This window comes from Monodon monoceros, unplaced genomic scaffold (assembly GCF_005190385.1).
Source record: "Monodon monoceros isolate NGI ecotype Baffin Bay Population unplaced genomic scaffold, NGI_Narwhal_1 Super_Scaffold_2, whole genome shotgun sequence".
In the NCBI taxonomy this organism is placed as follows: Eukaryota; Metazoa; Chordata; class Mammalia; order Artiodactyla; family Monodontidae; genus Monodon; species Monodon monoceros.
Window position 1 is genome coordinate 9,832,662 of NW_021703776.1, and position 27,060 is coordinate 9,859,721.

At 40.7% G+C, this 27,060-nt stretch overlaps 1 protein-coding gene across 1 annotated transcript in view; it reads right to left on the reverse strand.

Moving 5' to 3' along the window:
• The window catches only part of HECW1 (HECT, C2 and WW domain containing E3 ubiquitin protein ligase 1), a 482,761-nt gene that overhangs the window by 76,829 nt on the left and 378,872 nt on the right, over positions 1 to 27,060 (reverse strand). Inside the window, exons 12-15 of the mRNA XM_029234115.1 lie at positions 20,931 to 21,073; positions 18,741 to 18,862; positions 16,423 to 16,608; positions 1,752 to 1,886 (exon numbers count right to left, since the gene is read on the reverse strand). Coding sequence (XP_029089948.1) covers positions 1,752 to 1,886; positions 16,423 to 16,608; positions 18,741 to 18,862; positions 20,931 to 21,073 — 586 coding nt within the window. The remainder of the gene's footprint in view (positions 1 to 1,751; positions 1,887 to 16,422; positions 16,609 to 18,740; positions 18,863 to 20,930; positions 21,074 to 27,060) is intronic.

The following is a 27,060-nucleotide window of genomic DNA, read 5'->3' on the forward strand; positions in this document are numbered from 1 at the left end:
CGTGGCGAATCTGTCTGCGGTACTGAGCTTCTTTTATCTTATGCAGTTACTCTATGTTAACACTGAAATTACCTTAATAATATTAAAGAGCTTGGACATTTTAAATACATTAAAATGGCATATTTCAAGTTGATGCAGAATTTTGAATTTATCCGTTATCATATCAAGACAATACATCTTGAAATTTCTGATGGGTTATAAAAGGGAGGGGGACTATACGTGTTGAGCTGAGAAGTGGAGGCCTGGCTTTCTGTAGCCTGTGAACGCGTCTGCCGCTGAGTGCCTGGTATCTGAAGCGTCCTGAAACCCACAAAACCCTTGGGGAGATATCATACTCCCTCTCTGCATGGTCACATACATATTTTACGTATATGCAGAAAGAGTTAACATGCTTTCAGAGGCATCCTAAAACAATGATATTTAAGATGACTCCATGAAAGAAAAGTTCAATTTATCACACTGGCCTTAAACCATGAGTACCCTTGGTTGGAAATAGTTACGTTTCTCAGTGTATACAGATGAGTCCCCCGAAAAACCAGTAAAGATTTTCTTTTTGTACACTAAGCTTTCATTAAAACAACAAGCTCTTCCCTTGAGACTCATGTTTATTCTCTGGAGGCTGTCAGGTAGATGGTTATTTTCTGTTTCTCCAGAGACGTCCACTGTGGCTCTCCCTGGAATGACTCTCTGTGGGACCGTATAGATATATTTCTTTGCTTCCTATACCACTTTCTTCATTTTTTAACCTCATGGTAATCTAACTCTACAAGCTGCTTCATGGGAAATGGTTTTCAGAGCCCACACCTCCTGAGATCCTGGTGGTTTGCATGAAAAGAAGGTGTAGCTACTCGGGAAATGTCAGTGAGGACATAAAGGGATTTGCTCATTTTAATATCAAGAGCTGATTAGCGATAGAAGAGAGCTATGTTTTGAGTTTTGATTTGAGAAAGGAGAACAGGAAAGGGTATGGGATATAGAAACAGGAATTCAGAAAGGCAAGGAACCTGATGTTTAAGAAAGGGGGCAGCCTTTTAGGTTGTTACGTAATATTGAGCAGTGTTCCCTGTGTTATAGGAAAAGAATTTGAAAAAGAATAGATACATGTATATGTATAATTGAATCACTTTGCTATACACCTGAAACTAACACAACATTGTTAATCAACTATACTCCATATAAAATAAAAAGTTAAAAAAAAAAAAAAAAAGAAAGGGGGCAGCCTTTCACGGCCCAGTAGAAGATAATCATGTCGAGTGAAAGAAAATATAAATCAGCGAAGAGCAGATGGTAGGGTGGGAACAGAGTATTCATGTGGCCCAGTTGATTCCCCCAGTTTTCAGTCCACGAATGCATTACTGAAGTCTTTTCCAGGATCCAGGGAGAGGTAGAAGTTTAAATGCAGTCATGTGCTGCCTAGCACTTCCACGGTCTTTTAAGAATTTACATGTGACCAGTGGGCCTGAGGAAGCACCTCTCCAGTCATAAGTGTAGGATGCATTTTCAGTCTCCTTTAAACTAGATCAATTTTTCAGTAGCATGATTGTGTAGGACAAAAGGGGAGGCAGAAGGAAGGCAATCTGAAGACGGGTCTAGGGCACAAAGTGGGTGCCCCGAGTCCTCATCCACTCTGCTAAAGAGCATACGGATATGGCTCAGCTCCTGGAGGAACAGACAACCCTAGATCCTGGCTCCACCAGCAGAGGTAGAGTCTATGGTCCTGTGAACGGTGGGGCAGGGGGAGAGGGGTTTACCTCTCCAGCGCTGTAACTTCGGAGTCTCTGGAGGTGCTGTCGATGTGTCAGATGGTTGGGAAGACGCCCATTCTGAAGAGGGATTCGGGGGTCAATGAAAGTGGTAGCTCGACTGTTGTGGTCCACGAAGAAAGACTATGGACAGACCAGGAAAGAGCACATGCATGAGAACCAGCCAAATGAAGCCAGTGATACCTGGGAGCACTCCAGGGCTCAGTCATCATGTTTACGTGTGTCTCTCCTTTTCATCTACTCAAAACTAGATGGAAGATGTGCCTCTGCTTCTGCTTGCTCAGCAGTTCAAAGAAGCAACGCCAGTCGCTGATAATCACTTTACACGGTGGAGTCACGGAACAGTGAGCATAACACCTTACCTATCATGGAAAATAAGAGAAATAGAGCCTTTCATGGATAAAAGTCATTCTAGTAATTAATCATTTGTAAAGCATTTTGTTTATTTTTAAAATAAATGCTCTTTTTTTTGGTTATAGGATTAGCATAGTCTCACGGAGAAAAAAACTTGAAAAGGATAAAAACGTGGGAAGAAGGTAGCTAAAACCATCCCAAATATTACAATCTAAAGGTAATCACCGAAATATTTTGGTGAATGTTTTCCATTTTTTTCTCTTCCTATGCAAATATACAAATATATACATACCTTCCCACATCAGCACCTACAATTTTGTTGTAAGAGTTTTTCACCTATTATTTTATGAGCCTTTTCCTATGTTATTAAGTATTCTTTTAACACAGAATTTTATTGATTATATGGTGTTCAGTTTGATGAATGCATAATAATTAATTTCAGTACCCTCTATCATTGGACACTTGACTTTTTACTGTTTTATAATAATGCTTCAATAAACACTCTTGTGTATAAATCCTTGTGGCATGTCTGACTAGTGTATAAGTTCCAATATATGACAAAAGTCATTCTTTAAAACTAAAATTAGTTACCTTTCACAAAAGGGAAAATTAATACTTATTTTTTTTTCTTTTACAAAACCTTCTGTACTAGAAAATAATCTTTCAAATACTCTCTTCTGAGCAAAGTGTAATATTTGGCAACGATATCTTCGCCTTAAGTGACCTCAACCAGCGCTTGTTTTAGACATGTTCAGGTGTCACCTGACAGAAGTAGGCCAAGAAATATTATACAGATTTAGAAATTATTCTTGGGGAATATGAGCTTATGATTTAAAGTACTGTAAACAAGACTCACTGTAAACGAATCTTTTTAAAAGCTTTATAAAATGTCATACAGGAAGTGGGTTTCATTAGGGAGATCAAAAATACTCAGAGATACTAATCACGTGAATTAGTATCTGCGCCTGGTAATAAAGTTTCCCAGAACAGCTTCCCACACAGAGCCAAAAAAGAGCTGTATGTCCAACAACATAGAGGGGACTGAAATGATGTCCCCTGAAACACCGTGTTAGATGCTCAAAAAATGATGCCAGTGATATAAAAAAAATACAAGAATCTAAATAAGAATGAAATGTGAGTGGGAAAAAACCCAACATTTATCAACATGCTTACATGAGATTTTAAACACGCAAGTATAAGCTAAATTAGTGTATAGTAAAAGGAGACATTATTCAACTATATGTCAAAGTTTATAAATTAAAGTTAAATGGGTTCCTTATATATATGTATATGTGGTAATTTTTTAGTATAAATTCCTAAAAGTTGAGTTAATTACTGGGTTAAAAGTTAGGATAACATTTATGTTTATTGATCCATATTAACAAACTACCTTCACAAGAGCTGTACATATTTGTCGTCTTACCAAAAGTCCATGAACCCTTTTCACGGACTTTGCCAGTGCTGAGTACTGGAAAGAACTCTTAGAAATGTTGAATGGTAAATAATGATGAATTATAAGGGAAGCCAAACATTTTCTCCTAAGTTTATTTGTCAATTTCTTCATTGGAGTGTTGTCTACTTTGCCTTTTCCCTTTTTTGTTGTTGGGATGTTAAGATTTTCTTTAATTTAAACGTGCTTACTCATGTGCCTTCACACTGCTTTTGATTTTCGTTGGCTTTATTTTCTAATACACAGAATTTTTTAGGTTCTTATGTATACAAATCTCTCAATTATTTCTCTCTAGCTAGAGGTCAGTTAAATGCTTAATTATATTTTTCTAGCTTTATTTTTGGTGGGTTAATTGTTTCTGGAAACTTATTTTGGTATGATGTGAAGTTGTAATTGGATTTTTTTCTCCAAGGGCTTATTTTTCTAAATCACCCATTCCCTATCGTTTCATTAAATATAAATTCTTATAAATACCATGGTGTGTTTCAGGAATATTTTATCTGTTCCAATGGTCTGTGGGAGTTTCACTGTTCCAATTATTAATGTCTGTAGGGCAAGTTTCCTCTTATTATTTATCTTTTCCAAAATTTTCTTAGGTATTCTTGCCTGTTTATTTCACTTTTCCAGATGAACTGATATTAATTTTATTAATTTCCAAAATAGTTTTAACTGGCAAATAATGATAATTTTGTCTCCTTTTTTACAAGGGCTCTTTTACCTCCTTTTTTTGTAATACATGCGAGAACTTCCCAAACAATGTTAAATAAGATACGGCCGCTGCAATCTTCTTGTTCTGTATTTTGATAGGAAAACTTACTAGGGTCCAATTGTAAAACAGGACGTGGTTCATTATGTTAAGGGATCCTTTATTTTGTCATGAAAACACACTTACTTTCCTACTTTTCTAAGACTATGTTTTATTTTTAAAACATAAATGTGTATTTCATTTTTATAAAGTACTTTTCTAGTATTTCTTAAAATGATCAACTGAAATTCCTCCTATAAACTATTGGTTAAAATACTAGAGATAATAGATTTACTAGTGGTAAATGACCCTTACATCTTTGGGAGAAAACCTATTTAATTGTGGTGGGTCATTCTTTTAATATACTGTCAAATTCAACTTCATTTTAATTTTTTTAATTTGTTTTTAATTTTTGTTTCAAAAGCATTTATTTATTTTTTGTCATGCTAATTACAGTCTTCACCAAATAGAGTATAAACTTGTATCTGCTAGGACAGTGTTTTACTTATCTCTAAACCGCTCATGCTGTGGCACTGTATTAAGTATAATACATAACTCAACAATTTGTGAGCACAATTCATGAATGCATGACATGAGAACTTTGATTTCAAACACTTCATTTTTAAATATGAGCTTTTTGGAACTCAAGTGAATTTCGTGTATAGTTTTTTTTAAAAATTCAGATTTCCCTAGTTTTACTTGTACTCATCTGTGTACGTTTAGTTTTATACAATTTAATCATGTTCATGTATCCACCACCACAGTCAAGATACTGAACAGTTCAATCACCATAAGGACCCTTCATGGGGCCCTTTCCAATTACACTTACCTCCCTTCCTTATTCCTCTACCCCATTCCATCCTTCACCCCTAGCCAATAACTGTTCTCCATTTCTGAATTTTTGTCACCTCAAGAATGCTATAAAAATGGAATCATACAGTATGTAACCTTTTGAGATTGACTTTTTTCACTTAATATAATTTCTGTGAGATTCATCCAAGTTGTTACATGTATCAGCAGTTCATTCTTTTTTTTTCATTGCTGATTACTTTTCTATGGTATGGATGTACTAAATTTGTGGCAACAGTTTTTGCTTTCTGCCTAGATTCATAAGCAAAGTTATAATGGCTTCATGAAATAAACTATGCAGTTTCCATTTATTCCCAGGTTCTGGAGTAGAGCATGAAGATATCTGGGAGTGGGAAAGGCATTCACTGATACATTCTCCAAATTATTCTATAAGTCTATTCAATTTTTTATATTTACCAAGTCAAATGTATATGAATATATATATATAATATGTAAATTATTCATTTCTTCTAGATTTTCTGTGATATCAAACATTTATTTAACTATTTGTTAAATAAAGAAAGAAATGTATTTTCTTTTTTCCTTTTAAAAATTTCCCTGCACCTGCTACATCTCATTTTGTTGATTTTATTTACTATTTATCTCTCTTCTACAACAACTCTTACATTTACTTCTTACATTGTTTTCTAATTCATACACTTCTGCCTTTTATTTTTTTCAAATAAACATTAAAATACATTTCTGCTTTAATTACTGTTGCTTTTTTATCTTCTCTAAATCATTGATTTGGAAGCTTATATTTTATATTTATTTTTCTTCTTTGATAATAAAAACCAGTGCTCCTAGCCTTTGAGTACATGCTTTCTTATCTCATGCTTTATTAAGTACTACTCTCTTGCATTTTCAATAACTTCTTAAAGATTTCTAAGTCTTAATTTTATTTAAAACCCAATAGTCACATAGAATATTGTTTTGAATTTCCAACTAGCCCAGTTTTTGTTTCTGATGGTGGTTTTTAAATTTGTTATTTAAAATTTGGCTTTATTGCTTGCGGCCATGGAATGCAACTTGAGTATTTTCTGCTTTTTTGTTTTCTTTGTGTTATAGAATGTTATCACTTAGAAAAATGGTCCATAGATCTTGAAAAGATGTTGTAAGCTCTTTTTTTTATTGTATTTATTCCTTGGTATTTTATTCTTTTTGGTATGATTTTAAATGGGATTATTTTCTTCTTTCTCTTTCTGATAATTCACTATTAGTGTAGAGAAAAGCAACATATTTCTATATATTAATCTTGTATTCTTCAAATTTACTGAACTCTATTAGTTCTAATAGTTTTTTGGTAGACTTTAGGGTTTTCTATATATACTATTATGCCATCTGTAAATAGTGACTCTTTTACTTTTTTTCCTTCCAATTTTTGATATTTTTTATTTCTTTTCCTTGTCTAATTGCTGTGGCTAGAACTTACAACACTATGTTAAATAAAGGTGGCAAGAGTGGGCATCCTTGTGTTGTTCCTGGTTTTAGAGGAAAAGCTTTCAGTTTTTTACCATCGAGTATGATGTTGGCTGTGGGTGACAGTATGATGTGGATGTTTGTCATAAATGGCCTTTATTATGTTGGGATATGTTCCCTCTATACCAACTTTGTTGAGAGTTCTTTATCATAAATGGATGTTGAATTTTGACAAATGCATTTTCTGCATCTATTGAGATGATCATGTGATTTTTATCCTTCCTTTTGTTAATGTAGTGTATCCCATTGATTTGTGGATGTTCAACCATCCTTGCATTCCTGGAATAAATCCCACTTGATCATGGCATATGATCCTTTTAAGGTATTATTGAATTTGATTGGTTAGTATTTTGTTGAGCATTTTTAATCTACATTCATCAGAGATATTGCCCTGTAATTTTCTTTTTTTCATAGTGTCTTTGTCTGGTTTTGGTACCAGGATAACAGTGGACTCTGAGAATGATTTTGTGAGTGTTCCTGCCTCTTCAATTTTTTGGAATAAAATACCTAGGAATAAAATTAACCAAGGAAGTGAAAGACCTATACTCTGAAAACTATAAAACACTGATGAAGGAAACTGAAGATGATACAAAGGAATGGAAAGATATCCTGTGTTCATAGATAGGAAGAATTGTTAAAATTTCCATACTACTCAAAGCAATCTACAGATTTAATGCAACCTCTTTCAAAATACCTATGACATTTTCCACAGAACTAGAATAAATAATCCTAAAATTTATATGGAACCACAAAAGACCCAAAATTGCAAAAGCAATCTTGAGGAAAAAAGAACAAAGTTTTCATGCTCCCTGACTTCAGACAATACTACAAAGCTACAGTAATCAAAACAGCATGGTACTGGCATGAAAACAGACACACAGATCAATGGAACAGAATAGAGAATGCAGAAATAAGCCCATGCACTTGTGATCAATTAATTTATGACAAAGAAGGCAAGAATATACAATGGAGGAAAAACAGTCTCTTCAATAAGAGGTGCTGGGAAAACTGGACAACTACATGTAAAAAAATGAAATTAGAACATTCACTAAACCATATATAGAAATCAACTCAAAACGGATTAAAGACCTAAATGTAAGACCTAAAACCAAAAACTCCTAGAAGAGAACACAGGCAGAACACTCTTTGACATAAATTGGACAAATATTTTTTGGGGCCTGTCTCCCAAGGCAAAAGAAAAAAAAGCAAAAATAAACAAACGGGACCTAATTAAACTTAAAAGCTTTTGGACAGCAAAGGGAACCATTGACAAAAAGACAACCTACTGAATGGGAGAAAAATACATGCAAATGATATGACTGATAAAGGTTAATAACCAAAATACATAAAGAGTTCATATAACTCAATATTAAAAAAGAAAAGAACCTGATTAAAAATGGGCAGTAGGGGCTTTCCTGGTGGTGCAGTGGTTGAGAGTCCACCTGCCGATGCAGGGGACATGGGTTCGTGCCCCAGTCCGGGAAGACCCCACATGCCGCAGAGCGGCTGGGCCTGTGAGCCATGGCCACTGAGCCTGTGCGTCTGGAGCCTGTACTCCGCAACGGGAGAGGCCACAGCAGTGAGAGGCCTGCGTACCGTGAAAAAAAAAAAAATGGGCAGAAGACCTGAGTAGACATTCTTCCAAAGAAGATATACAGTTGGTCAACAGGCACATGAAAAGATGCTCAACATTGCTAATCACCAGAAAATTGCAAATCAAAACCAGAATGAGATACGTCACCTCACCCCGTCAGAAGGGCTATTTTCAAAAAGTCTACAAACAACAAATGATGGTGAGGATGTGGAGAAAAGAAAACCCTAGGACATTCTTTTTTTTTTTTAACATCTTTATTGGAGTATAATTGCTTTACAATGGTGTGCTAGTTTCTGCTTCATAACAAAACGAATCAGTAATACATGTACATACGTTCCCATATCTCTTCCCTCTTGCATCTTCCTCCCTCACACCCTCCCTATCCCACTCCTCTAGGTGGTCAAAAAGCACCAAGCTGATCTCCCTGTGCTATGCGGCTGCTTCCCACCAGCTATCTATTTTACATTTGGTAGTGTATATATGTCCGTGTCACTCTCTCACTTTGTCACAGCTTACCCTTCCCCCTCCCCATATCTTCAAGTCCATTCTCTAGTAGGTCTGTGCCTTTATTCCCGCCTTACCCCTAGGTTCTTCAAGACTTTTTTTTTCTTAGATTCCATATATATGTGTTAGCATATGGTATTTGTTTTTCTCTTTCTGACTTACTTCACTCGGTATGACAGACTCTAGGTCCATCCACCTCACTACAAATAACCCAATTTCGTTTCTTTTTATGGCTGAGTAATATTCCATTGTATATATGTGCCACATCTTCTTTATCTATTCATCTGTTGATGGACACTTAGGTTGCTTCCATCTCCTGGCTATTGTAAATAGAGCTGCAATGAACATTGTGGTACATGACTCTTTTTGAATTATGGTTTTCTCAGGGTATATGCCCAGTAGTGGGATTGCTGGGTCGTATGGTAGTTCTATTTGTAGTTTTTGAAGGAACCTCCATACTGTTCTCCATAGTGGCTGTACCAATTCACATTCCCACCAGCAGTGCAAGAGTGTTCCCTTTTCTCCACACTCTCTCCAGCATTTATTGTTTCTAGATTTTTTGATGATGGCCATTCTGACCGGTGTGAGATGATATCTCATTGTAGTTTTGATTTGCATTTCTCTAATGATTAATGATGGAGCATTCTTTCATGCGTTTGTTGGCAATCTGTATATCTTTGGAGAAATGTCTATTTAGGTCTTCTGCCCATTTTTGGATTGGGTTGTTTTTTTGTTATTGAGCTGCATGAGCTGCTTGTAAATTTTGGAGATTAATCCTTTTTCAGTTGCTTCATTTGCAAATATTTTCTCCCATTCTGAGGGTTGTCTTTTGGTCTTGTTTATGGTTTCCTTTGTTGTGCACAAGCTTTTAAGTTTCATTAGGTCCCATTTGTTTATTTTTGTTTTTATTTCCATTTCTCTAGGAGGTGGGTCAAAAAGGATCTTGCTGTGATTTATGTCATAGAGTGTTCTGCCTATGTTTTCCTCTAAGAGTTGTATAGCGTCTGGCCTTACATTTAGGTCTTTAATCCATTTTGAGCTTATTTTTGTGTATGGTGTTAGGAAGTGTTCTAATCTCATACTTTTACATGTACCTGTCCAGTTTTCCCAGCACAGAGAATCCCAAAGATGCTACCAGAAAACTACTAGAGCTAATCAATGAATTTGGTAAAGTAGCAGGATACAAAATTAATGCACAGAAATCTCTGGCATTCCTATACACTAACGATGAAAAATCTGAAAGTGAAATTAAGAAAACACTCCCATTTACCATTGCAACAAAAAGAATAAAATATCTAGGAATAAACCTACCTAAGGAGACAAAAGACCTGTATGCAGAAAATTATAAGACACTGATGAAAGAAATTAAAGATGATACAAATAGATGGAGAGATATACCATGTTCTTGGATTGGAAGAATCAACACTGTGAAAATGACTGTACTACCCAAAGCAATCTACAGATTCAATGCAATCCCTATCAAACTACCACTGGCATTTTTCACAGAACTAGAACAAAAAATTTCACAATTTGTATGGAAACACAAAAGACCCCAAATAACCAAAGCAATCTTGAGAACGAAAAACGGAGTTGGAGGAATCAGGCTCCCTGACTTCAGACTATACTACAAAGCTACAGTAATCAAGACAGTATGGTACTGGCACAAAACCAGAAATATAGATCAATGGAACAGGATAGAAAGCTCAGAGATAAACCCGCACGCATATGGTCACCTTATCTTTGATAAAGGAGGCAAGAATATACAGTGGAGAAAAGACAGCCTCTTCAATAAGTGGTCCTACTACATTCTTGATGGGAATGTAAATTGGTGCAGCCACCGTGAAAACAGAATGGAGGTTCCTCAAAAAAATTAAAAATAGAACTATCATATGAGCCACTAATTCCACTCCTGGGTATATAGCTAAAGAAAATGAAAACATTAATTCAAAAGATACATGCACCGCAGTGTTCATAGAAGCATTATTTACAATAGCCAAGATATGGAAGCAATCTAAGTGTCCATCAACAGATGAATGGATAAAGTCGATGAGCTGTATGTATGTATGTGTGTGTGTGTGTGTGTGCGTATACACACACACACGCACAGATTGAAATACTAATAAGCCATAAAAAAGAATGAAATTCTGACATTTGCAACAACATGGATGGACATATAGGTTATTATGCTTAGTGAAGTAAGTCAGACGGAGAAAGACAAATACTGTATGTTATCACTTATATGCGGAATCTAAAAAATAAAACTAATTAATGAATATAACAAAGGAGAAACAGACTCTCAGATATAGAAAACGAACTAGTGGTTACCAGTGGGGAGAAGGAGGGGGGGAGGGGCAAGATAGGGTAGGGATTTAAGAGATACAATCTACTATGTATAGAATGACTAATCAACAAGGATATATTGTACAACACAGGGAAATATAGCCATTATTTTATAATAACTGTAGATGGAGTACAAGCTATAAAAATGTTGAATCACAACTGAAACTAATATTATATTGCAAGTCAATTATACTTCAATTAAAAAAATAAAAGATTATTATTAAAAATTGTGGTAAAATATAAAATTTGTCATTTTAATTATTTTTAAGTGTACAATTTAATGGCATTAGGTACATTCTCTTTGTCGTGCAGCCATCATCACTATTCACCTTCTAAATTTTTTCACTTTTCAAAACTGAAACTATGGCTCCATTAAAAAATAACTCCTCATTCCCTCCTCCCCTCACTTCCTGGTAACCTCTATTCTACTTTCTGTTTCTATGAATACTATTTTAGATATCTCATATGGGATATAATATTTGTCCTTTTGTGTCTGACTTATTTAACTTAGCATAATGTTTTCGAGGTTAATTCATGTTGTAGCATGTCAGATTTTCATTCCTTTTTAAGGATGAAAAATGTTCCATTGTATGCATATAACACATTTTGTTTACCCATTCATGTAAGCTCTATTTTTCCACCTTTATTGAGATACACTTGACAGATAAAAATTGTATGTAATTAAGGTCATAGGTTTTTGAAAGAGATTGCATTAAATTTAAATAAAAGAAAAGAAAAATAAATTTTTCTTTATATAATATGTATGTTGTTCTTTGGTTCACAAGGTGTATATGATTATCGTATCTTTATTTTAATTGCACCATTGATTAGTATAAAATTTTTCTCTGACTCCATTTTAATGATCTGAATTTCAACTCTCCTTTGTATGATATTAATACACCATCACTGATTTTTCTGTTATTGTTTTCACACTATATTAAATATTTATTCTTTTACTATTAAACTTTCTGAATCATTTCTTAGGTATGTTTCTTTTTAAGCTGGGTTTGTTTGCTATCAAATCTGATAGTATCTCCTTTTGGTAAGGAGATACTATTTCTTACTAGGAATACTAAGTTCATCCTATTTCCACCTGCTGCCACGACTGTTATGCCTGGCTTTACTGTTGTTATTTTATTAATTTAATTTTCTTTCCTTCCTTGTGGATTTTTTTGTGCGTTTTGTTATATCAACTGTATTTTGTTTGATTTCATCTTTTGTAGGAATTCAAAAGAGAATACTCTTGCTTTAAATGGTAAAATGGTTGCTTTTTAAGTTTGTCAAATAACTATATTTAGCCATTGTTTTTCAAATTATCCGCTTTGACCCCCCTTACACCCAACTAGGAACTTAGCACAACTTTCCTTGCCCTGTTTACTAACCCACTTCCTGTTTCCTTATTTTTTAATTCTGGTCTGTGGATATTGGTCCAGATTGTTCTTATACACGTATTCCATTTTTATTATACATATTTTCCCATATTTTATTGAGCCTTTTCCAATATATTTTAAAGCATTAAAATCTTAAAGCAATTATTTACACTTATATTTGTGGATTTGATTGATTTTAAATACCCACCACCATAGTTTTTAATGCTATGATTTTCCCATTATTGATTTCCTCTGCTTTATTTGTGAGTCATCTGGAGAATGGTTTTCTTAGGGCAGGCAAAAGAGTAGGGTGAGCTCTGAAATCTTGTACATGAGGTTTCTTCCCTACTGTCATCACACTTCAATGATAACAATTTTTCTGGAAATAGGATTATTGGGCTACTACCTTTCTCATCAATAACCTGTAGTCATTGCTCTCTGGGTTTCTACAGTTTAGTTTTATGGATGGGAAGTTTGAAGCTTGTCTTATTTTAATTCTTTTGTAAATAACGTTCACATTATCATGGCTGTATATTGATAAGATTTTTTAAATCTCTAAAGACATTCCAGAGTATGTGTAGATATAGCATTTATTTTAATTAACTTTACTATAACTCAGTGAGTCCAATTAACCTGCCCACCTGAACAGTTTGTTGTAGATCAAAGTTGTATTTTCAATATTTAACAATTTAATATATTTAATATTGACTTATTGCTACTGCATTCTGATTTCTTCTTGAAGAACATCTATAAGTCATTCATCCAACAGAGATTTATTGAGGGCCAACTATGTGCCAGGCACTATTCTAGGCCCTTAGAGGTTTCATCAATGAGTAACACAAAGATCCCTGCTCTCAAGGAGCTTAAAATTCTGCCGGGAGAAACAGACAAAACAGTAAATCAAGTAAATATGTAACTTATATAGCAGAGCACATGGTTAAGGGATCTTGAGGGATCTTGTAATATTAAATTGGTCAATATTAAACTGGTTCTTGCTGAGAAGATGAGATATATATTTTTTCTTTTTTTTGGTTTTTACATTTCTTTTTTTCACTTTATGCTTCACTGTTTGCAATATGGTGCCTTCCCTGTGCTTTGGGGGCTGTTTCCATGTTCATATTCTATATTAATGATTTGATTTTACATAGTGTCACTTCTGCTCTGTTTTATCCCTATGCTATTATATTTTGTTGTTCCTTGCAATCTTAAAACATTTATTTAGCCCACGTCCTTTTCTTTTCTTGTTTTTAATTGTAGTAAGAACACCTAACGTGAGTTTTAGTTTCTTACAAAATTTTTTTTTAATTTACTTATTTATTTATTTTTGGCTGCGTTGGGTCTTCACTACTGCACGTGAGCTTTCTTCAGTTGTGGCGAGCGGGGGCTAGTCTTCGCTGTGGTGCGCAGGCTTCTCATTGTGGTGGCTTCTCTTGTTGTGGTGCACAGGCTCTAGGTGTGTGGGCTTCAGTAGTCGTGGCACGCAGACCCAGAAGTTGTGACTCATGGGCTCTAGAGCTCAGCCTCAGTAGTTGTGGTGCACGGGCTTAGTTGCTCCGTGGCACGTGGGATCTTCCCAGACCAGGGCTCGAACCCGTGTCTCCTGCGTTGGCAGGTGGATTCTTAACCACTGTGCCACTAGGGAAGGCCCTGTAACAAATTTTAAAGTGTATAGTACAGTACTGTTAACTATAGGTACCATATTGCATAGCTGATCTCTAGAGCTTATTCATTTTGTGTAACAAAGACTCTCTACCCATTGAACAGAAACTCCCCACTTCCTCCTGCTCCCATCCCTTGGCAACCACCATTCTACTCTGTTTCTATGAGCCTGAGCAGATCTCTCGTATAAATGGAATAGTGCAGTTTTTGTCCTCCTGTGACTACCTAATTTCATTTAACATAATGTCTTCCATGTTCATCCATGTTGGAACATGTGTCAGAATCCCCTTCTTTTTTAAGGCTACATAATACCCCATTGTATGTATACACCACATTTTCTTTATCCATTCATCCATCAACAGACATTTAGGTTGTTTCCATATCTTGGCTATTTGATTAATGCTGCAAAGAACATAGGAGTATGGATATCTCTCTGAGATTTTGATTTCAGTTCATTCGGATCAATACCCAGAGTGGGATTGCTATATCCCACGGTGGTTCTGTTTTCTTATGTCTGCTTGCTCTCAGATTGTTTTCTGTGTGTGGCTTCTTTTTGCTCAACAGAAGTCATACCGTCTCGTGCCATTCTGTGTATGATAAGCAGATTATCTTTAAAATATTCATTTCTATTTTCTGAAGAAAATTATATGCTTTTTCTCAAGATAAAGATTCTGTTTCCTTCATGTAGTAGTAGGTCTTCAGAGGTCCCTTCTTATTTTGTTGCTATGTGTTCAGTCCTTAGTAGAGGCCGCCTCCATCTCATGCCTGCCACAGACGGGGTCTCACCTGTCTCACCACCCGAAGTCCCACCACCTCTTGGATAACCATCCTCCTTAGCACAGCCCTGGAGCCAACTTGAGGCTCACATGCAATCTCCACTGATGCTGGGCGGAGGCTGTGTCCACCTTCCTCAGATTTCCAAGACAACAAATGAGTCAGAGGCCATTTTGTCCTCTTGTGGGGATGACAGTGCATTCAAAGACACCAAACAGCTCGGCCCCAGCCCTCCTCTTCCTACACAGTACACACTAAAAGTGAAGGCTGTTGACTCTGAACATGTCAATAAAGAAAGAAGCAGACTGGCCGAGCGAGGAACAAGAAGATGGTCCAGTGTTCTGGAACCTGCTCTGTTTCTTTTGCATAGAAAGCTATCACCACACCATGAAAATGACCATGTGTCACTGTCATTCTCCCAGTGGAGGCAACACCCAGTAAACAAGGAAGTCCTGGGGAACGAAATCTGGCTGTGGTGGCTTTTTGCATACACGAGGCACCCCTCGCCCAGTTCATCCCCGACTACAGAGCTGGTCATAGACAGTCATTGTACTGATGGACTTGCATTAATTAGTGAACACAATCTTTCCCCCCATACTCCAGAGAGCCCAGGTTCTTAGGCACGATAAAATGTTTGTGGGGGAATTTCTGGCTCCCAGGGCACGGTGATGTCCTATCAACCCACTTTGGGGAACCATGGCTTTGCATGTTCACCATCACAGAGGAAAGGAGCTGTGTGATGCAGTTTCCCACTTAGACATGTGTCTGCTGGCAACACTTCTGATTCCTTTGCCACTAAAAGAGGGAGGGATTCTCTCTACCAAAGTTTGTAAAAGATTACACAGGGACAATTCCTTGGTAAACTGTTTGGCCTTGTCTTATAAGTACACTGAGATGACTGATGGTGATTAAGGAAAAGCATCCTCGCTTTAGCAGACTCAGCTAGGCTTCTAGAGCATCCCTGGGAAAGCCCAGTTTTGGTTAAGGTCACATGAAAGCAAAATGCAAGCCAGGAACATTGCACGGGCCCAATTCACCCGGTCCCTGTTTGCCAGGCTGTTTTAATAACTGAAGGCTTATTAGGGAAATCACAATGAGTAATCTAATAATGTCACTCCCAGTTAGCTAATAATTTCATTACCTGAGAGTGAGCTGTCTAAGGAGGCAAAACAATAGAAAGGTCATGGAACAGAATCCGGTTTCAGGTTCCAAACCGAAAGCCAGTTCCAGATCTCAACTGGGTGTGACACTGTCCCCCCACCGCCAACACCCCACCCCTTCCCCACCCAGAGAACACATAGCAATGTCACAACTTGGTGGAGGTGCTACTGGCACCAGTGGGCAGAGCCAGGGATGCTTGAAAACATCCTGCACATCACAAGACAGAAACCCAGGTGTGGGTAGTTACCCCTCCTTCCTTCCTGGTGGCCAATGGCACGTCTGAGGCACAGCCTTCCCTGTCCTCCCCACGCTCCCTCCTCACCGCCTGCTCACCAGTGTTCTCCTTTTGCTGTAAGGCCCCCCACTGCAGTCAGGCTCACCTTTCCCTGCTGGTCTGTTTTGACCTCCCAGCCCCGGGGCAATTCCAGCCGAGTGTCCGCAAACATGTTGATGAAATTCACCAAGTCCCGGTTGTGCTGGTAGCGTTCAAAGTTGCGCGCGTCCCGCCGGACCTTGAGGATCATGTGCTTCAAGCAGGTGCTACTGGTGAAGACTCGGTAGGCACTCTGAGAGGGGTCGGGGCCGACAGGGAAGGCAGTGGGGATTAGGAGAAACACAGACCAAGCGTACTTTGAGCCCCTTAATGGGATGTGATGTGATTGCTACACAGGGATTTACTGTGAGCCTTGGGCGTTGGCGGTGGGGTGTAGAGCTCTTGCTGCAGAAGTAAACGCCTGCTCCCCCACCCCCCCGTAAACACACACGGACCTCCGGGCTGTCTGGCTCTACCGCTGCTTCAGCATCCTGGAGGCTGTCGACCTGCCCTGCATCTCAGAGCTGCCCTCCTCCTTCCCCCCTCCTCCCACCCCAGCAGGGCTCTGCTCTCTCAAGTCTCCCTCTGACTCCCTGAGCATCTCCTTCCTCTCCATCCGGCTGCCTCCTCTGACTGCACAGGTGCGCCCGTGCTCCATCTTAGCTGTCTTTATAGCAGGGTGTATTAATTAAGGTTCCCTGTGGATTTAGGGCTGACCTTCAGAGGTCTGCCACTCCTTGCTAGGTAAAAACGTGCGTGCGTGCGTGCGTGCGTGTGTGTGTGTGTAGGGGTTGGGGGATGAGAAGTGAAGAAAGTTTCACGAGTTTCTCATTGTGCCAAGTAAGCATTTTATGCTACCTGGGGCTGGTGTGTGTGTGTGGTTCAAGGAGAGACTGCTCACAGCCAGAGCAGGCTGGGGCAGTGGCTCCTTCCGGCTCAGGGCCACCTGGTGCCCAGTGCTGAGGGCATCACTACTTGGCATCCTTGCCCCCCTTCGTGACTCCCCCACCTGCACCGCTGGGCAGCTGCTCTGGGTCTAACCACTGGATGTCCCAGAGGCTTCTCCAATATAACCTGCTCAAAACTGGTCCCTCCTCCCCTGCCATAGCCTGCATCACTTAATCAAACTACTGCTAACTGGGGACATGACCACCTAACTCAGGGGCCCGAAGCAGAGAGGACTCACTTTCTGGAGTCCTCATCTCCCATCCCCCTCCATCACAGTGGCCCCAAGCGCGACTGAAATAGCTCCCGAGCAGAGTCATTCTTTCTCTGCTCCCAGCCCCTTCCGTAAGGCAGCCCTTGATCATTGCTCACTTGAGCGCTTGAACCAGCCTCTGGTCTTAGCCCCCTCAGTCCCTCTCCCACAGTTCTGCCAGAGAAAAGAATTCCTCAAACACTGGATCATGTAACTGATGATAACATCGGAGACTGCTGGCTCCTGTCGTCTACTGAGGTAGATCCAGGTTCCTTTCCGTGACGTACCAGGCAATTTGCTGCTCGTCTCTCCACGCCCTCTTCCCAGATCTGCCTGTCGCCACACTCCAGCCCCACTGGACCCAGCCCCAGGCTGAGTCCTTCCTCCTGCAGCCTGGAACCTCTGCCCCTCCCACTTTCAACCTTCAGGACTGAATTCAGCGGTCACCTCCTCAGGACCGCTCCCTGTGTTTCCTGAGCATCTTGCTCCTCCCTGAGGTCAGGCACTGTCCTGTCACGTTAGACACATCTCTGCACGTCTGTTGCTCCACAAAATGAGGAGCTTCTGCTCAGCAGGTGTCACCCTAATCTGCCTTTATGACTCCAGCACTTAGATCTGTGCCTGAACTGCAGGAAACATTTGTCGAATGAGAAAAGTAATGACTATAGTAATATAATGTCATTGCTTCCTCGACAATACCAAAAAAAAAAAAAAGAAAACTACATATGTAAAAATCACATCAAATTTACCTTAAGCATGTTACTTGCAAAACTAATTATAGGAAAAGGAAACCTAGTTACTTATCTATTCTAAAATTTCTTTAATGAAAGTGATTTTATAAAATGATTCAGGCTGAAGGGAATCCGTCAACTTCATAATTGTGTTCCTTAAAAATTTTAACAATAATAAAAACACATCTTTGTTTCCAAATCACTTTCACTGTTATTAACACATCTGAACCTAACAAAAACCCACAGAAGCTACAGCATTTCCAAATCTAGCTTTTCTCCTTTTTGGGAGACTCACAGAGAGCAAAAAAAGAGCCATCTTTTTTCTTTTCTCTCTTTTTTATTTCTTGCCTTAGTTAAAATGCTATCCTCTTTAATCTATCCAATGACTTTGCAAAGTTGTGTTTCGGGTCTTGCTGGAAGCCAGGCCAGGCCCCTTCTGTGTGTGGGAACACTCACGTAATTGGCGTGCAGTACAGTGAAGAACTCGGGGTTGGTGATGAACTTGACAGCTGGGGACTGTAGCAGCAAGGTGATTTTTTGTGAGTTCACTGGAGAAAGTGACCCATCTCTCCTCAGATCTGGAAAAAGTGAAGCAAAGCAACGAAAGGCACTGGGAAAAGATCGTTTCAAATAGAGGACTTCTCTCTCATGGCACCAGCAGCCCACAAGCCTTCACCTGCACAGCTGGAGAGGACTGCTGTTTTGAAGAGTGATCTGACCAGCTGTCGCAGCGATAGGGCCAGGTGTCCTATCACTCGGTGTCTGTCAGTTAAGAATCATTATTTCCTAGGAGTGTTCCTGTACAATTTCAGTTAGGATCAAGTCCTTGAATACCTCATCCCTTTTATCCCAATGACTTTTTTCTTACTTTCTTTATAAGTTGCTCACCATAGCTATGAGAATTTGTTTGCAGAAAGGACCACAATTCTTCCCCCGCCGCATCCCCATTGGTATGGAACTTTGCAACCCTGTTGAATCGAGCTGGCCTTGTGCCTTGCTTTAACCAACAGAATTTGCCAGAGGTTCTGAGCGGCCTGTGGGTCCCCACTTTCTCTCCCTCAACACGAGAACAGTCTGTGCAAGATGAAAAGCCATGGGGAGTGGGGACAAGCCGCCCCGGCTGAGGCCACATCAGGCCAGCCAGCTTGCAGCCAATTCCACAGCTGACCAAGGATGCAGGTGTGAGCCCAGTGACCTGAGGAACCACCCAGCAGGCCTCAGCTCAAGTTGCCCACCTGCAGGATTGAGGGCTAAATGCATGGCTGTGAACTTAAGCTTTGGATGGCTTGTTATACAGCAAATGCCACCGGATCCAATACCAAACCCAGAAAGAAATTTTCTCTTCCTTTTTCCTCATGTTTCTAATTACTCCACCACTTTACTACATCTCTATCAGAGATTAATAGAAATTAATAATAGAAATACATAAACTAGTCAGTTTAGTTAGTATATCTGATAAAATGAATAGAATGGAGGCAATTAAAATAGTTGGTGGAACTCTGTACATACATATTTAAAAGAGGGCGTGAAAATGTCCACTCTTCTGCTTTTGCAGAGAGAGCTGAGACCTGGCAGTACAGGAAGCACATGGCTGTTTGCTCCGAATGTTCTAGAGCCGTCAATCTGCCATCATTTACCCAGTTCAAAAAGAAACTGGATTATTAGGATGTTACGGTAATAATCTTACGCTATTACAGGTATAAAAAGCAGAAGCCAATCTCTTCAGAGAAAACAATCTTATGGTTACCAAAAGGGAAAGGAAGGGAGGAGATAAATTAGGAATTTGGGGATTAACAGATACACACTACTATATATAAAATAGATAACCAACAAGGACCTACTGTATAGCACAGAGAACTATATACAATATCTTGTAATAGCCTATAATGAAAAAGAGTCTGAAAAAGAATATATATGTATAACTGAATCCCTTTGCTGTACACCTGAAACTAACACAACATTGTAAATCAACTCTACTCCAATTAAAAAAAAGAAGAAGTCAATCTCTTAACGCCTTTTGAATATTCTCATCTGAGTTCCACTCAGTCAGATTCAAAGAAATGAACACCAGACCCCCCTAGTGGATGCTGATGGTATTTGCTAAAAAATGCTCCCAGGCGGCCATGTATAATCGTAAGCCTGCAGGTTCTCTTTACTCCCAGGTTCCTCCCTCAGGGGGGATTGTATTTTATTCTTTAAAAAAAAAATTTTTTTTTTTTTACTATTTCCTATTTTTTAAAAAAACATCTTTATTGGAGCATAATAGCTTTACAATGTTGTGTTAGTTTCTGTTGTGTATTTTATTCTAAATGCAAACAAGTCTTCCTATTGTTGTCATGTGGCTCCTTGGAAGCAGACCATGAATTCTTATCGTATGTTTTATTTATAAGTGGAAAACATCCTTAGGACACCAACAAATAAATTTACTTAATAAGAAATGATTAAGCCACCAAAACCAAAATTTGCCTTGATGCATAGGTGCAAGGTCTCTTCACTGTGAATCCACTTTCCCTTTACGTTCCTGGTGGGAAACTTCTGTCTGTTTTACCCTGCTGGTGCCAAGCCTCTTTCTCCCGCTGGCCCTCGTCCACACCCTGCTTTCCTTACCCGATCCGCATCCCAGGAGTCTGGGCCCATCCTGCATACCTATGCTTGACTGAGAAGATTCAGCCTCTGAATCACTCCCACCACCTCCTCCGCTGCCTCCTGCTGGGACCTGCTCACAACTTTGGCTGCCAGAATCTTCTTCAGGCCTCTCTGTAGCAATGGTTCGCTGAATATTTTGGTACCTTTGTGTCAGAAAGTGCAAAGACAGGAGTTAACTTTGGTTTGATGGCTTGTTGAGGGGCTGATGCTCTGAATCAGATAAGTGGGGAAATCAGTAAAGAATTGTCCTGGAGGTCAATAAACATCAGGAAAGAAATGCTCAACATCCCCACAAGGTACCTAAGACAATTAACACTACAAGTATCTCTGGATGATTTGATTTCTTTTTGTTTTGTAAGCTGTGATGAGCTTCAGGTATGGTGACTTCAAAAAAATCACCCTGCATTAAATGAAATTAGGCTAAATCTAAAATAATGGTATGGGAAGGAACTTAAAATATTACAACTAAGATATCGAAGCACCTCTCCCTGATGGTGATAAGTGTACAAACTAAAATAAAAGTTCTACTCACTTGTTTTTATTTAACAGGTAACTGACAGGACTGGCAAGGGGTGTGCAAAGGTTGCACGCTAAAAACACACTGGCAGACAAATAAATGCTTTCTGCTTATTTGAAGGCTCCTTTGATTTTTCTTTCCAAGTTGGGGAATCAGTCAGTCAGTTGGCCAGTCAGTTGCCTAACCAGGTGCTTACTAAATATTTACTGACTTTTCCAGTGTGTCTGGCTCTGCGCTGGACTTCCAGACGAAAGAGAAGACTGGAATGCGATCTCGCCCTCTGAACCCTCACGGTCAGGACAGAACAAAGAGGGGAAATGCACATAAACCGTGACTCTAGTGAGGTGAACAAGCTGCCCTAGGTGTGTAAGAGGTGTGGACACAGACGAGGAAACACCCAAGGCACATGCGTCCTGAAGTTAGAGTATGACGTGTCGGGGAGCTTGTAGGGAAGGTACACTGAGGAAATGACATGTGCAAAAGGCTTCAGCTGGGAGAACTCCGAGAAGGTTGGCGGTGGCGTCAGGATGTGTGGGCCTTGGGCAGTGCCAGGGAACCAGCAGGGGTGGCAGGGAGCGCCTAGCAGGTGCCCAGCGGCGGCTGGAATGTTTTTCTCTAGGCCCAGGTCCTCCAACTTGAGCTGCATCAGGATCGCCTACAGGGCTTGTGAAAACACAGGCTGCTGAGCTCCATCCCCAGCGTCTCTCCGATTCAGCAGGTCCAGGGATGGGGTGGGGGAGGCACGAATGTGCATTTCTGACTAGTTCCCAGGTGATGCAGTTTGTGCCGCTGGTCCGGGGACCAACTCTGAGAACCGCCACTGTAGGGGCTGAGCGCTGCTGGAACAGAGAGGCAGGTCCAGTTCTACAATGACCCCCACCTGTGTGGAGGGCGCGGGAGGAGAAGACCCTGGAGTCGGGGAGAGCAGCTGAGAACTACTGCATCGCTCCAGGCTGGAGATGCAGAAGCCTGGAACCAGGCAGGATGCTGCTGGGGGCGGGGGACACCCACATTCTGTAGGGATACTAAGATCACCTATATCTGCCCACAAAACACTCACGGAAATTTCCTGCCTAATTCACATGGTGTTTTGTAGGCAGGTGTCCAGCTGTCTTGTTCCTTTTTGCTCTGCTCTGCTTCCTTCACTCTTTGTAGCCCCTCTTCCTCCTAGCTAAATGACCTTGACTTCGCCTGCTGTCTCTCGGCCCCACCAGGACACAGGACAGGAATTCCGCTTCCCTTTTCCTCACAGCACAGCAGGAATGAGGGAAGCGGTCAGACTGACGAGATCTTTAGTGGCAGAGTTTGTAATAACTTTACATGTAGACTCAACAGAATTTGGGACCTGACTGGGTATGGAGGTTGGAGAAGACAGAGGAGACAACTGTGAAGTTCGAGGCGCCCACTTAGAGCAGGTGGGTGGAGGTGTCGGTACTGATGAAGCCCATGTAGGATGGGCAGGTTGGTGGGAAGATTTTAGTGTGGATTTGGACATGTTGACCTGGAGGTCCTTGAGGTCACACAAGTGACAATAGCCAGGGGAGCGTTGCTGTATGGGTCTTGCGCTCAGAGAAGTGAAGCGGGAGTGGAGGAAGAGGCGTGAAGAGGAGGGAGCCTCCAGGGAGCAGCGAGTAGCCAGGTCGCCATGTGCAATCCAAGGTGGGGGCATGGGGAACGTATTATCACATGGACAAGGTCTTCCATGGCAGGGATTCTGAAGACTAGTGACCTCTCCTTGACCTTTAGAGAGGAGTTTTGGGGACTTCCCTGGCGGTCCAGTGGTTAGGACTCCACGCTTCCACTTCAGGGGGTACAGGTTCGATCCCTGGTCGGGGAACTAAGATCCTACATGCCACCCCGCCAAATAAATAAATAAAAAATAAAGAGGAGTTTTGTTCTCAAGTGTGGTCTCCAGACCACTTGCCAGAGAATCAACTGGGTGATTATTATAATTACAGAAATTGGGGCAAAATTGAAATCTGCATTTCTAACAAGTTATTCAGGTGGTATTATCTACATCTAGGTTTGAGGCTCTCTGGTGTGGGGCTTTAAGTTTTATTTTATCTAAAGAGACTCAGCCACTCGCTCCTGCCACCTGGTGGAAGATGGCTCTGCCTGCAGCACTTACTGGGAGGCATTCCTGAGAAGGCCCCTTATGAGAAAATGCGGAAGGGGTAGGAATGAGCAAGGAATCGGAGAGAGAAATGCTTGCTTTTATTTACCCCTCCACACGCCTGCGGCAGGGAGGCTGTCTGTCTGTGATGTTCTTTTTGCTGGAACTCAAGTAATGCAGCCACACGTGGGGTACTCAGTGGGCCGGTGAGAAGCCACCTAAGCCTGTGACCTTGACCTGGGAGAGGAAGGGGGACTGCCAAAGACCAAGGAAGCTGCTGTTGGAGGATCCCCTAAGTGGCTCGAGGCAGGCTGCATTTTCCAAAAGTGGCTCAATGATATTTTCAGTCCACAGCTTCTTCCAGAACCTGACTACTCTCCCACTAAGAGGCAGAATCAATGTCCCCTCCCCTTGGACCTGGGAAGGTCCTGTGGCTACCTGGACTAACAGACAATAATGAAAGCGACAGCTTGTGATGGAACACAGAGGCCATGCTGTGAGGAAGCTCAGGCGACATGGAAAGTCCACGTGGAAGTGCTCTGGGTTGACAATCACAGCTGAGATCCCAGCCCACAGCGGGCATCAGCCTCCAGATAACGCGAGCCTCCAGCCCAGCCACCCTCTGACTGCAACCATGAGGTACCCAGAGAAGGGCCTCACTGAATCCAGTCAACCATGAGAACCATGAGAGAGGATGATACTCATGAGGATAACGGTGATAATAATCAGTTACTGTTGTTTTAAGTCACCAAGTCTGGGGTGCTTTGTTACTCAGCAACAGATGCCCGGAAAGGGCTTAGACAAACCTCATATTATAGCCTCTCTTTTACTTCCCAAATTGCAGTGATCACTGAAGAGAATTTTAACAAGGAAATATTTTATTTTTATTATAATTTTATTCGATGGAAATGTCAGCAATTTCGCAAACTGCTTCACATGTCCTCGGTTGCACCTGGTTTATCTCACGCCTTACTAAGTCAACAGCCTCAAATCCCAGGTGCCAGACCCAACCCCTAGCCTTTGCTGAGGTCAGGACAGTCTTGGGGAAGCAGGACACACAGCAGTTGGTGGAGGATCACCCAGCAAGGGCAGGGCTGCAGCCTCAGAGGCTCTCTTTGTTCTAAAGATGAGAGAGGGGGTCAGAGAGTTGGTTCTCTTCTATTTCATCAAAAATTATCCTTCAGGGGCTTCCCTGGTGGCGCAGTGGTTGAGAGTCCGCCTGCCGATGCAGGGGACACGGGTTCAAGCCCTGGTCCGGGAGGATCCCACATGCCGCAGAGCAACTAGGCCTGTGAGCCACAACTACTGAGCCTGCGTGTCTGGAGCCTGTGCTCCGCAACAAGAGAGGCCGCAACAGTGAGAGGCCCGCGCACTGCGATGAAGAGCGGCCCCCGCTCACCGCAACTAGAGAAAGCCCGCGCACAGAAACGAAGACCCAACACAGCCATAAATAAATAAATAAATAAAATTTAAAAAATATATATATCCTTCAATGTCCTTCCTCACACTTTATTTTTTTGCAGAAAAAGGTTAAATATTTATATTATATAGGGTTTATGGAAACTGGTAAGGAAGTCAGCTGGAATGTCTAATTTGCAAAGAGACACACAGAGGAACACACACAAAACCGAACCGGAAATAAAGAAACCTTCCAAAACCAAACCGAACTGAACCAAACCAAACCAAAACCAAACGAACAAAGCCCATAGGAGCAGACGATTCTCACGGGAGGAGCTAAAATTGGGAAAAGAAAAGCTCATGGAAACAGAAGTTGACCTTCCCTCCAAGAAGTGAAATGTAAGGAGCACCAGAAAACACGAGGAGAATCACTTAAGTCAGCAAAAACCCACCAAAAGATGAGATGGAAGGCAAGGTATTGCTGCTAGCAAAGTAAACCCGTAGAAACACACTTGAGAAAACCTTTAAGCATTGATATCAAATACCAAAACCACGCAGATCTCTCTTGGCCTGCTCTTTTGGGAATATAACCCTAAAGAAACACTCTAAGACAATCCTACTATTTTACATACGCTTGGGCCTTATCCAAAACAGTGATTAAAAGCAACAAGTGAAACATCCAACAATATGTCAGATTAACTAAATTACATCTGTTCATTGGAATACCATCGTTTAAGTGATCATCTTAGGGCTATGTAGCGATACGAAAATGCTTATAATGTAGGAAGTGAAAAATGAACACAAAGCTACATTATCATTATAGCTGTATAAGGACTGTGCATATGAAATTTGAAGATAGTTAATTTTTTTAAAAAAGTTAATCCTTCGGGCAGTAGGATTATAAGCCTTTTTTTTCCCTTATTTAAAACTCGCATTTCTCAATAGTATAATAATTTTATCCAAATAAGTAAAACATCAAACTTGAGTTGATGATTTAAAATGAGACTATGTATTTATATTTTCGGTCTCCTCAATAAATATTTGCGAAGAAGGTAGAGTTAGTTCGTTCAGGATATTTTGAACGTGTAGGAATGAACTCGGGAAATGGTCTTGTACTGAGTCCTGGTAAACTCTGGCCCCATCCAGGCACCGGGACGAGGGACACAGAAGAATGAGAAAGAAGGGAAGGACAGTTACTAGTGGCAGGCATGATGGGCCATCAGTCATGGGGCTGCAGAGGAGGTGGCCGCTGGCTCTGTGCGGAGAGCTCTGGGGAGGTTCCAGGGACCATGTGACATTCGGGTTGGGCTTTTGCAGGATGGAGATGAGTGCCAGGTGGAAGGCACGCAATGAGGGACTTTCCTGCAGTGGAAGCGTGTGGCAAAGTCACAAAGGCCACTTAGGGGGTGGCCGAGGGAATGTGGTCACCGCACACTACTTTGTCCACTCCGCATTTTGCAGTGTGCGTCTCCTTGCACAAACACATTTGCCTTTCACAATCACCCTGTCAGGAGTCAAGAGAAACTCCTTCTTGCAACACTGAGAAATATTTCCATCTTGCTGTGAGAAGGTGATGAGTGTAAATTTCTCCTGCTAACCAAACACATGCCCCCCTGTGTGTGATCACATCTGCGATGGATAAAGGACTGACAGTATACCTTCTGTGGCTGCCATTATCAGGCCAAATCACTGGAAAACTTTAAATGTTTGAAAGCAGTAGGTTAAAATAAGCATTGAAGAGCCTGAATACTTATCTGAAGGTTATCTGACCTTCCCTAGGTAGGATTTTTCACAAGAAATAAGCACTTTCTCAAATCGCTCAGTTCCTTTTCTTTTTATCTGTCCACATGGATGCAGCAAATACAACTTGCTATTCAGCAAAGTCTGGTCTCTCTCAGCATGTTCAGCTCCACTGGAGGGCACAGGGGTTTACACATCAAAGCCTGTACACTTCTCTAGAGGCCTGGTTCAGGATGGATTTAGCCTCATTTTTTTTTTTTTTTTTTTTTTTTTTTTGTATATGGGGGCCCCCCCCTGTTTGTCTCTTCCCCTTTCAGGCGCACCGGACTCCGGCCCGCCCGGGCCGCGGCCCCCCCGTCTCC